At 41.7% G+C, this 13,764-nt stretch overlaps 3 protein-coding genes across 6 annotated transcripts in view; 1 reads left to right on the forward strand and 2 right to left on the reverse strand.

Moving 5' to 3' along the window:
* The window catches only part of tpk1 (thiamin pyrophosphokinase 1), a 91,764-nt gene extending 90,778 nt beyond the window's left edge, over nucleotides 1–986 (forward strand). For all 4 annotated transcript variants that reach the window (XM_084474901.1, XM_084474898.1, XM_084474899.1 and 1 more), the window contains one exon: nucleotides 198–986. In XM_084474901.1, coding sequence (XP_084331027.1) covers nucleotides 198–343 — 146 coding nt within the window. In that variant the 3' untranslated portion in view covers nucleotides 344–986. The remainder of the gene's footprint in view (nucleotides 1–197) is intronic.
* A 977-nt stretch (nucleotides 987–1,963) lies between these two features.
* On the reverse strand, nucleotides 1,964–3,153 carry sec61g (SEC61 translocon subunit gamma; the record flags this gene model as incomplete). The annotated part of the gene is made up of 3 exons (XM_084474902.1): nucleotides 3,055–3,153; nucleotides 2,230–2,328; nucleotides 1,964–2,070 (listed from the first exon to the last, which is right to left on the reverse strand). The coding sequence occupies exons 2-3, from the start codon at nucleotides 2,321–2,323 to the stop codon at nucleotides 1,964–1,966; spliced, it is 201 nt and encodes a 66-aa protein (XP_084331028.1). The 5' UTR covers nucleotides 2,324–2,328; nucleotides 3,055–3,153.
* A 446-nt stretch (nucleotides 3,154–3,599) lies between these two features.
* Nucleotides 3,600–9,931, reverse strand: LOC311355750 (retinol dehydrogenase 12). The gene is made up of 5 exons (XM_084475567.1): nucleotides 9,723–9,931; nucleotides 9,112–9,216; nucleotides 7,463–7,672; nucleotides 6,223–6,415; nucleotides 3,600–5,887 (listed from the first exon to the last, which is right to left on the reverse strand). Exons 1-5 carry the CDS (start codon nucleotides 9,862–9,864, stop codon nucleotides 5,785–5,787), a joined length of 753 nt encoding a protein of 250 aa, XP_084331693.1. The 5' UTR covers nucleotides 9,865–9,931; the 3' UTR covers nucleotides 3,600–5,784.
* Between the last annotated feature and the right edge of the window lie 3,833 nt (nucleotides 9,932–13,764).

The raw sequence follows: 13,764 nt of genomic DNA on the forward strand, positions 1-13,764 counted from the left end.
CAATTATTTACAATTCCTATGTGAACAAAAAACACCACCACATGGCAATATCTATGGATAACCCCAAAAATATTGAATGTTATTGCCTAGCTAGGAGTTAGTGATGAGACCTGTGAGTTCTGTGATGTAGAATACAAAGTGTGTGTCCAGTCCTAAAGCATCTAATTCCTCCCTTGTGCCCGGTCTCCCTTTTCCAGATGACCAGGTCCTGCAGTTTGGGACGCTGGTGAGCACCTCCAATACCTATGAGCCAGTCCCCCCAGGAAACCCCAGGAGGCCAGTGACCGTGACAACGGACCAACCACTGCTGTGGAGCATGGGCATCGGCCAGGACAGGGAATGACATGCCAGTGTCCCTGTTCCAGACCATCAGGACCAGGTTTTTCTAGAAATGTCTAATCAGGGTCAGTGCCAAAACCTAATCTCTGAAGATGCAACTACAGCATGATTCAGTAGTGACTTCAGAACAATTATGGTGGTTTGAGATCCACCAATGTTAAAACACACAGCACCGTTAGGGATTTTAGAACAATTATGGTGGTTTGAAATGCACTAATGTTGTAACACATTCTTGTTCATTATAATTCACAACTATGTATTCAAAAGAAGAGGACCCACGTTGCCTGTCCAAGTGCATAAGAACAGTGCGCCCTCTTTTGTGTCTTACTATAATGTGCCTTTTCCACCGTATCAGAGTCCTGCACCCACAGGAGCCTTCAAGTATTTCATGCAAGTAGAATTTGAGAGTGAGACTGTAGTGCCTTTGAAGAACCTAAAAAATAAACTTCTAGCGACTGACACTGAACAAAGTCGAATGAGAGGAAAACACAGCTTTTGGGTTTCTATGATTTTATTAAACAGAGCCAAGTACAAATATTGCACACTGAATGTAGAAATGACATCCTGTGAAGTCCCCCAAAATCCCCCCAACACGTTGTCTCCTCTCCCAGTTCCATCCGGTCCAGTTCTGACATACACTGTTTAGCCGCCCCTAGATGAATAAAGAAACAGTGATTGTTAATGTTTGACATGAGACCTCAGTGAAAATTTGTCAAACCATATAGTTAAAAATAATTTTGGTGAACACCAAAATTAACTGGTGTATAGTATTAAATGATTATACCCATTATAATCATGGGTAAATACATAGTACAAAATATCAATGATGCTAAACTATTAAATCAGGTCATGGACTGATTAAATATGGATTACCAATGCATTACCTATGCCCAATAAAAATTGCTTATGTGACCAAACTGCTGAGACTACATTTTTTGCTTGGTAAAATATGTAGTGAAAAGAATCCAGTGATACAGTCCTCATGTCTTATTTATACGACATTGTATGACATTCAGCTGATGCGTTGCATAAGGCTGCAACACAAGCAACAACATGAAATTGGCCTTCAAGGAAAGTCAAAGGCTAAACGTGTTAAATTGTTAAATGGTGATGCACAATGCATACCAGGTACTGTGTACCGTTCTATGTAGTATTCCCGTTTGCCTGGCTGGACTTGATTTCTGCAGATGGTACTGCATCTCGCAGAGATGTTGCAGCAGTGTTTTTTTTTTTGTTTTCTTTATTTATTATTTAAAGCGCTGCGCTCTCAACCATAAGAAGTAGATTTGACCTCATGGTCGTCCAACAGCTCAGGAGTTGTTTCAGAATCACTAAAACTTTTTTTTTTTGCAATATTTCTGCCTGTATTATTATCCTGTAGCACAACAGACATTGGAGTATTTTGTGAAAGAGGTACGATAATTTCAAAGTTGACGAGAAGGTTCTCAAACCAAGGCTTTAGTTAGTCGGCTCCATTGTTAAATAGTACCATATAATCCATGAATTGTTTTGCATAGATACACCATTTTATAATTTAATCTTGAGAGCATCAAGAGTAATTAGCACAACCATGAAACAAATCATTTTTTTCCTTTGGACTTGGAGAGTTGTTTTTAAAGGCTACTTACACAATGATGTTGTTGATGGGGATGTGGATGAGTTTGACGAAGAAACCGATGAATCCCATAATGGCAAACCCAATAGCTGTGGCCATGGCGATCTTCTGGAATTCTAATAGAGGGAAGAAGAGCACATCGAGAGACCAATAATTAGACAATCTCTTGACTTCTCCAGCCTTTTTGTTGATATAGGCTCAATGCTGAAGGTCCCATTTAAGGACTGACCAGGCATTTAAATAAAAACAGAATAGGCAAAATATTAGTTGCTTACCTTTCCTGTCTGGTTTGGTACATCTCTTTACCAGTCTTATGGAGTCTTTTACGAACTGCCGACTGGGCTCAACGAACTGCATGATCTGGTCCATGGTGTCTGCAACAGCACACCATTAAGTCATCATTAAGGACACGGGTCAAGCAGTGGCTGCTGAGTTTTTAGATCAACCGGTGGGACGAAACTAGCTCATTTTGAGTGAGTCACAGTCTAAGAGAATACGACAAACCCTCATCTCTACAAAGAATGGATTAACAAATATTTCAATGTTAATTCATGTTTCGATGTCTTCACTATTTCATTGAGTTGATCCCCAAAAGTTGCAGCGTCTTGTTCGCTCAATGTTTCTTCAACATTACATGAAATCATATATCACTGCAATACTGCTGTATACATCTTGTACTTTTTGGTTGGTGACAAATCACTTGGGTTAAGGACACAGCAGAGCAGCACAGAGCCCCTGCTGAAGACGACCCGAGTGCTGACGTTGTCTGTGAGGAGTACAGCTAGCTGCTAGGCTAGCCGACACAGCTATCACCTCTCCTAATACCGACAGGCAGGAGGACTTTTTTTTTTTTTAACCAATCACATAAATAAATACAATCTCCATCTCTAAACGGATTGACATTTGGTTCGTGAGTTACAGCTCAGTAGTAGTGAGTAGTGGTCATTTGTTGCTACTCAAGCGAACTAGCATAGCTGACACGTCGTATGAGTTACTGTGATTAGTTTAAAAGAGGATCCAGCAAAAACAATGCCACTATGGCATTGTTCTGCCAATATGATACACAATATACCTGGTCTTCGTTAAATAGCTCCACTTACTTGTTTGGGGGGGTGGTTCGACAAAAACAAAGGTGGCAGGAGAATCGGAGACACTGAAAGCCACGTCGCTCTCCAACGCTTATTGATGTAGAAAGGTTGACGTAGATTTAGCGTACGCATGCGCCGTAGCATATTCCCCCTGTTCAAACTTGGACTGGAATGTGTTGTCTGCCACCTTGTGGTCGGAGAGATAAACACTATGAATAGGGTGGGATGAATCAAGCAAGCAGACCTATGGCCATTTATGAATAGTAATACATTACAATACAGTACAGGAGTTTGGAAAAACCTCAGTTTGTACTTCTGGTTAAGTTGGTTTATTAAACGGATGTTCAAATTCACTGTAGTAATCAACAAGCATCCCTGAGGTAACAACTATTCATTGAAGCAAAAGAATCGACAGACACAAATTTGAATAATGCTGTTAAATGAGTCTTTATTTTTATAAAAACATACAGATGTATATGTTATGTACATAGACTAAGGTGACCAGATTTCTGAGACAAAATCCGGGGACATTTTGGGTTCTGGGGGGGGGGGTTAAATGTGTGTATTTTTTATCTAGTACATGTGAATAAATAAATTGTGCTTTGGTGTGAATATTTTTTTTAGAACAGGGGTGCCCTCAATGTATGAACTACATGTATTTATTTTTAAATACATTTTAACATTTAAAATAACATATATTTTCATGCAATACATAAAATATATATATATATATATATATATATATATTTCTGTATAATATATATAGTATATATAATAATAAAATATGTATAATATATATATATTATGCACACACACCTTTTTCTTCAACCTTCCATCCAAACCCCCAAAAAACATGAATGCCCCTTTCTTTGTAGTCCTGGGGCCGTATTCACAAAGAATCTTAGGGCTAAAAGTAGGTCATAAGTGGCGAATTTAGGAGTAACTCCTAAAAATAATGGGCGTGTCAGTCTTAAATTTAGGACTCCTAACTTTTTTCACTAAGAGCAATTCACAAAGTATTTTAGGCCTAAAAGTAGCACCTAAGTCTAGGAGAGCTTAAAAGTCCTCGAGAGGACTCCTAACTCAGTAAGACCTATTCACAAAGAATCGGAAAATGGCTGCGAGACGAAATGTCTCTGTGAATTGACTGTGAATTGATAAGGCGATATAGGCAAAATTGTGAGGGTATCAAACTTTTTGTGGAATTAGTGAATAACACTCCGATATTTAGCAACAGGGAAACTGTAACTTTGCAATGACGTCGATTTAGGAATATCGCAAAAATCAGTTAAAACACACGGGGGCAATGTTACAAATGTAGGCCTACCTTTAATCATCCTTAATTATTTAATATATAAATATAAATAAATCACTTAACCCATCATTATTTGTCTCATGTATTAATAGTAGCCTAATACAACACTTTAATCATCATTATTTATTTCAAATAAAAATAAATTGTTTGAAGTAAAAAATAATAGGCCTATAACTACTCTTACTTATGATTACTATCTAATAATTTATTGTAAGATAATTTATTATATTGAGTTTATAATCAGCTCAGCAAGGAGTCGGGAGTCGGACCAGTTGGGCTTTCGCTTGTGTTTCACGTTGTCTTCTCCTTCATTCATCATGATGGGAGGACTTGAACGGTGGTATGGGCTGATATTTAAAGTGTTTAGTGACGTAGTGACGTAGCCACGGGTGTGCATGGGTGTGCCTGGGACACCCAAGCGTGGTCCTGGCACACCTAAATATTTTCAGAATTAATTCATTACAACGATTTCTTTCAATTTAAAGCAAAATGTGACAGAGAGCGCGGTGAGCGGTGCGCGTTGCACTAGGACTGCGTAGTGACCGGTCTAGGTCCACGCATTCGCTACCACAGAAGCGGGGCTGTGAAGGAAACCCCCCTATTGGATTTTGCGATCATATCCATACATTTCATTCCCCCATGTACAGCGTGGAGTGATTTAGTGGAGAGCCAGGGCTGCTTTCAGGATGGTCGTATCGATCGCTCCGGACCCTGGCTTCCACTGGACACTTGCAGCAGTTATTCTAACAGCGTTCCGGTAGCGTTCCGTCACCGTGAACTTGAGGCAACCAAAACTCTCACAGGCGCACCTTAATTACAATCTCTGGCTACGCCCAAACTTTAAGTGCTGGAAATATGCTCATTGGATAATAGTTTGCAGGGTGCTTTTAATTACTTCCTTGATATAATGCAATTTACGTATTTTTATTGTTTGCTTTTTGGCTCTCTTTTTAACGTGCATACAACGTCATTATCGTGGTCTGCACAAACTTGTCATCGTGCGTGTATTCTACTAACTGCACTGTCCATAACTGTTTGATAGGATTTCATTTGTAGCCTAGGCTATTTCCGTATTTTTCGTTGATTTAGTTGGCTCGTTTGTGGGAAGTTGTGAATGAGTTTCACGGAGACCGCCGGCACTCAACAGCCAATCACCGTACTGACCGCTTCAAAACTCGTGCACGAGAATCGACGTAAGGGGGCGTTAGGGGGCGTTACTCTTAGTTCACTCTTAGTGATTTATCCTTAGTATGAGTAGGTCTCAGCGGCTTTGTGAATAACTTTTAAGAAAAAACTCCTACGTAAAATGTTTTAGCGCGAGTTAGGAGCACTCCTAGCGGTAAGATAAAAAGCTTTGTGAATACGGCCCCTGGTGTCATTGAAGTTGTTTCCTACTCTTCCTCCAGGAAGGGAGCCAGAGCTGGTGTTTACTCCCAGGTGAGGGTGAGCATGCTGCAGCTGATCTCCCACAGCTTCTGGCCCAAGTCATCATCCACAGCTTGCCTGGAGCGCCTTCCTGGGGCACAGTCACTGTTGACACACACAGACGCGCACGCACACACACACACACACACATGTGCACACATACACACATGTGCGCACACACACACACACACACACACACACATAGAATGTCAATGACAAATGACAAACAGTCCCATTCCACTTTTTCCATTGAAGATGCATGAGGGACGCACACACACGCACACACACACACGTGTGTGCGTGTGTGCACGTTTGTGCGTGCGTGCATGCGTGCGTGCGTGTGTGTGTGCTTGTTTGTGTATGTGCCTGCATCAATATGTTTGTGTGTGTATATGTGCATGTGCTTGTGTGCTTGCATGTGCGTGTGCATGCGTGTGTACCTGAAGTACCCCCCGCTCTGGCTCTCCAGGCCTGGCTCCAGGGCACAGAACAGGGTGGTCTGGGCGCCCTCCACAGGGGTCTTGGTGAACCAGCCAAAGAGCTTCACTGCCACCTGGATGCACCGGTGCTGGTGTCGCCACAGGTCTGACTGCACCACCCCAGGGTGCAGAGAGAACACACTCACACCAGTGCCTACAGAACACACGCAGACATGTGTGTTTCACGTCGCATGTCTATGCGTTTCACGTTGAAGTTCAAACAAACACACACAAACAGACACCCACACAGACATGTGCAAACAAGCACACACAAACAATGGCCCTTGCGTTATAGATTAACGGGATATCAGAGATGGGAAGTTGAATGCATATTTGCTGACAAGACTCTTCTGAGTAAATAAGAAAGGAACCACATGTCTTTGAACCCATGAACTTTTTTTTTTTTCCTATTCAGCTGGAAAGAAAAGGCTGGCAGATTAGAGGCGTTGAGGGACAAGAAAAGAAAGAGAGCTCTATTGGAATCCAGTGTTGAGCATATGGAGAGATGAGATTTGTGAGTCAATGGACCAGGGCTGTGTCTGAACACTTTACAATGAACCTCTGGCACTTAGCGGCTAAGTCAGAAGCATCAACCAGAAGAATGGCTGCCAATTGGGTCTCTTTCTTTCTTTTCTGTTCTTTTATCCTTAAAGGAATAGACAATGTCTTCATTCTCTTACAGCATTTATAATTGCTGCTGTAATTATGAAAAAAAACAATGTCCTTTTATTTTTTACTGACTGAATTTGACTAAAAGTTGGAGCTTTCTTTGTGGGGGGAGGTGGGTTCGTAGGCGGTTTAATGGGTTTGTGGTGGTGGGATGTAGATTGCATCTGTATCGGCAACATCATCACCATCATCATCATCATCATCATCATCATCATCATCATCATTACCCATAGCAGTTCAAATGGTTTGGTCGTTGGCATTGAGTACATATTTTATAGAAATCGCACCCTTCGACTGTATTTCACATTTAACTGTAGTAAGACTTTAATTGAATTAGTGGAATACCTGTCTGAATACAGATAATTACATCCAGTCCAACTCAATCGATAAGAGTCAAACTTTTGCTTTATTTTTTTAAACGTGTGCCCTCTTTTCAACATAGTCAGAAATGCTGCATACCTTCCATGCATTTGTCTCTTTTTCGTGGACATGGGTGGGATCCCACCCATTTTAAACATCACCGCTCCCTCACCTTGTAAGCGCGCGGCCAGAGAGCGGGCGAAGAGGACATTGGCCAGCTTGCTCTGCCCGTAGGCCTTCATGGTGTCGTAGCTCTTCTCGCTGTTGATGTCATCCAGGTTGAGGCCAGTCCAGGTATGGGCCACCGACGCCACCACGACCACCCGGGCTGGAGCTGAGCGCTTGAGCAAGTCCAGGAGCAGGTAGGTCAACAGGAAGTGACCTAAAGAGCAGTCCGGGTGAGAGGTCAGCCGATAGTGTAGGTTACTCTTTACTACTGTTAGGTTATTGGTAATGTGCCCTTGCAATAAGGGCACATTCCTTCACCTTAGCTAATGCAGTAATAAGCCTTATTATGTAGCATTAGCATAGGGGTTAAGGTCAGGAAGGGTAAGGTTATTAATGAATACCTAAGTTAACATGAACACCATTAGTAAACACGTCAGTCAATGATTACTGGACACTAGTTAGTTAGCTGTTATTTAACAGTTAATGTTTATTATTACTGCATTAACGTTTGTTAATTATTGGTTCAATAATGTCCCTTTATTGTAAAGTGTGACCAAATCACTAAGCCGACGCTGCTATCCAAAGTGAAATGGTTTGTTTTGAGATGCTGTTAATGAGCAGGTAGGCGTTGCTCAATTGCCTATAGGTAGACATTGGGATTTTAACCCACAACTGTTGACTGGCTGCAAGTCAAACACTGACCATGAGAGTATTCTGGTACATCCCGAATAACTTTGAGATTATTTTATTTATTTTGTGGCCATTTTACATACAGAATATGGCAGCCAATCTGACAGGACTTTGAGCCCGGGCCTCCATACCCTATAACGAGAACCATTACACCACTCGGCCAGCAGGTCACACTGTGGTTGTGAAGCCTCCAGACTGTATTATTCCTACAAATCAACTCAAGTCAGTGACAGAGAATGAACTCATCTTCCAATCCTTCAGTTATTAACTGGGTGTGAAAACAATGAACGCTTTATTTTCTGGTCCGCTGAACTTCTCTCATCAGGTGTTAAATCCTGCTGTCTGCCGACCCTTTTCTGTTGTTGTGAAAGTTTGAATGCCTAGGGCATGTTAGGTTTAATTAATATTAGACCTCACAGACAGACCGCGACAGGAAACTATTTAAAAGTGTGTAAAGCTAACAGGGGCAAAACAAAACCCTAAAGCACTGAGTGGCCAGGCCGTGTATATATAGTGTCTTGATCTTCAAATCTACAGGAGCCCGTTTCCACCTATAGAACTGTCCATTGTTCGGTCTTCCTGTTATATAATTGTTTGTATTTCCCATAGCATAACACAATGCATGATGAAACAAGAGGGTTGTGTATGAGGAGTGAAGAAAAATGTATGCCTGAACTTTGGTCGAGATATGGTATCTTATATTTAGAGGGGACGCCTGAAGGACTGCAAATAGATACGGATGAATTGTATCGTACTAATAGTTGAAGGTCGCTTCTGTACAACTTCAACAAAATCAACACATTTTCGTTTTGTCTGCTGAGGGAACGACAATTATTTGGCGGATTCGGGAAAAACCATCCTCAGTTGGGTTCATGTTTCCTTTTTAATCAATTATACATGTAACAGAGTATACTATTACAAAATGTCAACTGACAAGGAACACCGGATGCGCAGTAGTCTCACCCAGGTGGTTGACTCCCAGCTGCATCTCAAAGCCATCTGCTGTCTTAGAGTAAGGACACATCATGATGCCTGCATTGTTGATCAGGATGTCAACCTGCTTCTCCTCTGTGGACACACCCACACACACACACACACACAGGTATGCATGCATGCACTCACACACACAAACATACACACAGGTACGCACACACATACATACACACACACACACACACACACAGGTATGCAGGCATTCACACATAAAAAACATACACACAGGTACGCACACTCATACACACAAACACACGCAAACACACACACACATAGGCGCGCACACACACACACACACACACACACACACACACACACACAAAGGCAAACAAAATAATGAATGTATATGGAGGTTTAACTATGCAACTTTCAGTGCAGTCACTGCTTCCATCCAAAGTGGCACTGCAGCCAAACTTCTTTCAACATGAAGGTCTCAAGAACAAAGCCTCATCCACCCACGGCTCAATCTACCCACCGATGCTTTCTCCTCTGCAAATTGCTCTGTGCAGAACGAGCTAACAAAACCTTTCCATCAAAGTGAGCAAAAGTACACAGCAAAAGTTTTTATTTTTTACACCCACCTCGATTAATGATCTCGGCAAAGGCTCTGATGGACTTGGTGTCAGAGAGATCCAGTCTCCGGATGGTTATGTTCTCATTGCCGGTGTCCTCTAGAATATCTTCCCTGGTCTCTTCCGCCCTCTCCATGTCTCTGCACGCCATGACGACCCTTGCCCCTGGAGACAAGAGAAAGTTCAGGAGTCTTTTGATGTGATGATACAATGTTGATCTCTATGTCTCAACCTCGATATCTCTCTTTAGTATATACTACACGTGAAGGACTCCTAAGATGGCCCAATTTGATTGGTTCGCTATCTCGGGATATTGCTCAATATCCCCAGATTGAGATCTCAAACTCAGGATATTGTTTTCGGATCGCGTGTGACGGTCGTCACGCTAATTAAAACAAATAAATTAAAAAAAAGTGTTATCTTGTTTATTTTTGGAGTTTTCATATGTAGTATATACTAAAACAATTATTCACCTCAGGCTCTGTGAATAGTGGGGAATAGCTATTAGCCACTATTCACTTCGCCTTTGGCGAATAATTGTTAAATATGTGTTTGAGGCGGTATATCTTTATCTGTATTTACACTTGTATCTACTGTATTATATCTGTCTGACTGCCTGTCTGACTCTATGCCTATATAATGGGAAGTTCTGTGACTTCCATTGAAATTATCTTACTGAGGTAAATGAAGCAATGAAAGTAAACTAAATTAAATATAATGAACCCATCACTAACTCTAAATGTGTGCAGTGGAGTGAATGAGCTGGCAGTAAATGTCACAATAAGTTTGTTAATATTTACAAGTAGCTCAACAGCCAGGCAGTAGAAAGAATATTAGTGTTCATTGTGTAACACTTGTGTTTGTTTGTATATTTGGCTATATATAATCGTGACTGGACAACATTTATTTCCGCTTTTTTAAATTCATAAACACAGACCTGTTTCACCTGGCATCTTCCAAAACAAAAACTCAATTTGAGTGGTGATGGGCTTCAAAAGTTTGACATTTCAAAGGTTTTTGCAGGTTGAAGACATTAAAAGAGCCACTTTCAATGATGAATAAAGACGCTTTTTCTATTTCTTGCTTTAGTCTTTTCTTTTCCACACAACAAACGAAGCTGTGTCAGTCTCACCCATTCAGCCTCATTTACTTCTCTCTCTCTCTCTCTCTCTCTCTCTCTCTCTCTCTCTCTCTCTCTCTCTCTCTCTCTCTCTCTCTCTAAACCACAAAAATTCACAAAAAAAGACATGCACACACACACACACACACACACACACAATGGCTACCGGGATCCAACAATTATGGGCCCATTTATCAGAGAGTGAGGTGCCCGCGTCCCGTCAGAGTGTCTTTGTTTGCTTCCTGCGACTCACTAGTGGGGAGGCTCCATCGTTTCCACATCGCACGACAAACAAGTCCTCATCGGGTCCTCACTTCTCATTAAGGGGGAGAGTTAATGATAAACAAACAATGAGGGCCGCAATTAGTTGAGAGCCTTGTCAGGGCAGCTGTGCTCTGACGTCAATCCCCCATGCACCAAGGGTAACACACTGTTGTGGTGGGCAATGAAAAATAACATGGATTTTATATGATGATTATAATTCATAGGCTAACATTGTTGGCACATGTTTTAAATATGTCTGACATATGTTACACATGTTCCATGATTTCTCCACACCTGTTTCTGTGAGAGGGGTGGGGATGTGCGGTTGTTGGCCTTATTACACACACACACACACACACTTTTTATTTTGTATACCGTGCCAAGTATTTCAAGTGCGTTGATTAAGTGTGCTGATGCAGAATGTGAGTACCACCCCCCCTCCTTCCCTACCCCCTCTCTCCCTCCACCCCCCCCCCCCCCCCCCTCCCTCGCTGACCTCTCTTCTGCTTCCTGTCTGGCCGGGGGAGGAGAGAGGGCGGACGGGCGTTAAGAGCGGGGCCCCACAATGTGCTCTCTGTCCTCTGGTGCTCTCTTTATGGGTCGTCCCTTACCGGGATCTGGGACCGGGTGACTGACTCTATAATGGGCCCAATTTCAAAGCCAGGGGGGTTTTCAGCGGAAGACCGCAATGCTGGTCTCTAGCCCCCCCCCTAGCGGTGTGATCCTCTTCACAGTATCGGCAGTAGGGATCTTTCACAATAGAAGTAGGTACTTGAGGACAAATTGCTGAGTGGAATACAGGCGGATATATTCTCAATTCCTATATAGAGTAGAATGTGTTGATATCATTACAAATATTATTTGTGGGACAGAGTAAAATTCAACTTGAGACGGGCAGACATACCGACATAACTGGCCAGACAATTAGTAACAATTAGAGAGAGAGCGAGAGAGAGAGAGAGAGAGAGAGAGAGAGAGAGAGAGAGAGAGAGAGAGAGAGAGAGAGAGAGAGAGAGAGAGAGAGAGAGAGAGAGAGAGAGAGAGAGAGAGAGAACGTAGAGTACCTCTCCTCGCCAGATCTCTGGTGGTCTCTCTACCGATGCCAGTATTGGCTCCGGTGATGATAACCGTTTTTCCGTCCAAGCGTTCATCAGATGTCCAGCGGTGGCAGCACACGTTCCTGAACAACAACGTTAAAATACACACACAAATAAAACTTCCTTCTTAACACAAACGTAGGGCATCATGGTACATGGTACATGGTATCATGTATTTGTTTGTTTTACTTATTTGACATGTAAAAATATCTTTCAAACTTTAGTTTGAACAGTTGACCGATGTACTATCCACACATGCAACCTGAGTATTCAAACAGGAAGACATGGAATAAAGTGAATCATAACTTTGAAACACTACACTGTATAAAAACGAAGACCTATGGCTGTGTTTGTTGTAGGTTAGGCTTATTTGGTGTCATGCTGGAAACATTATGTCAAAAGTAGGCTGCATAGGAGTTATTAATGTAGCCTAAATTAATAATTTAGGCTGTAGGCTAATATTAAGGGGTTATGTTGCTATATCTGAGAACAGAGAATTGGTATTGATTTAGTTATTTTGACAACGGAGAACGCATACGCCACAACAATAAATAAATACACTTTTCAAAGTGTGCTTTAAATCCAATTCCACAGAACTTTGGCCAAAAGTGTCCCCTCACATTTAATGCCAGATCTCGTGGTCAAGAGAATCATAATCCCCCTTTCAACCTCCCATTCACACATAAACACACACACACACGCACGCACGCACGCACGCACACAAACACACACAAGCACACAACGTTACCTTACAGCGTGGCGTCTATAGTATATTTTCCTACCTGCAATACATGCTTTCCTCTTAGATGTTTTGAGATCCCACCAAAAAAACGCAAACGGGTCTTCGGAAACAAAACAAACCAACTCACACCAATGTAGTTTTTAGGGCAGTGCTTCTTTTCAATAGCTTTAATCCAGGCGTTTCACCCCGCCCACCTGACTATCGGTCACAATGTGCAGTTTGGTGCAAACTGTGCGTAATTACGGACATTCCCACGGTGGCGAGGGTTACGCATGCGTATCCATCACCATCGTCTCAAATGTACGCCGTTTCAGTCATCATTTATTCGAATTATTTACACGATACTCCAGATTGTTTGTGAAAAAATTAAATATTTCCATAAGAAATCGACTGAAATATGTAAAAGTTGAGGTAGGCTCGTTTTTCTTTCATTGTTGGAGGTAATGTGGCGTTCTAGCCACGGGGGGTCGTTCTTCACCAAATAAAAACTTCCCACCACAGTACCGCACGTGTTTGGTTTGAGAAGGGTTAAATGCTATTTGTTTTGCACCTTGGTCTCCATTCATATTAATCCAGATATTGAACATGCTCATAGAGTTGAGATAATTCACTCAGCGATTAAATTGAAAAACAATACTCACATAAATTAAAAAAAACAAGAGATGTTGCAGTGAAACATGTTTATTTCCTTCTCAACCCTCACATTATCTAGTAGGATTTGGAATTTGACAATTTATTTTTGATTCAGTGTAGCAGACTTTTACACACTTTTCGAAGCTTGGCCTACTCCTAAGTACACATTAGTCATATATCGTTGGAATTAAACAT

The sequence above is a fragment of the Micromesistius poutassou genome (assembly GCF_964030765.1).
Source record: "Micromesistius poutassou genome assembly, chromosome: 11".
Taxonomy (NCBI): Eukaryota; Metazoa; Chordata; class Actinopteri; order Gadiformes; family Gadidae; genus Micromesistius; species Micromesistius poutassou.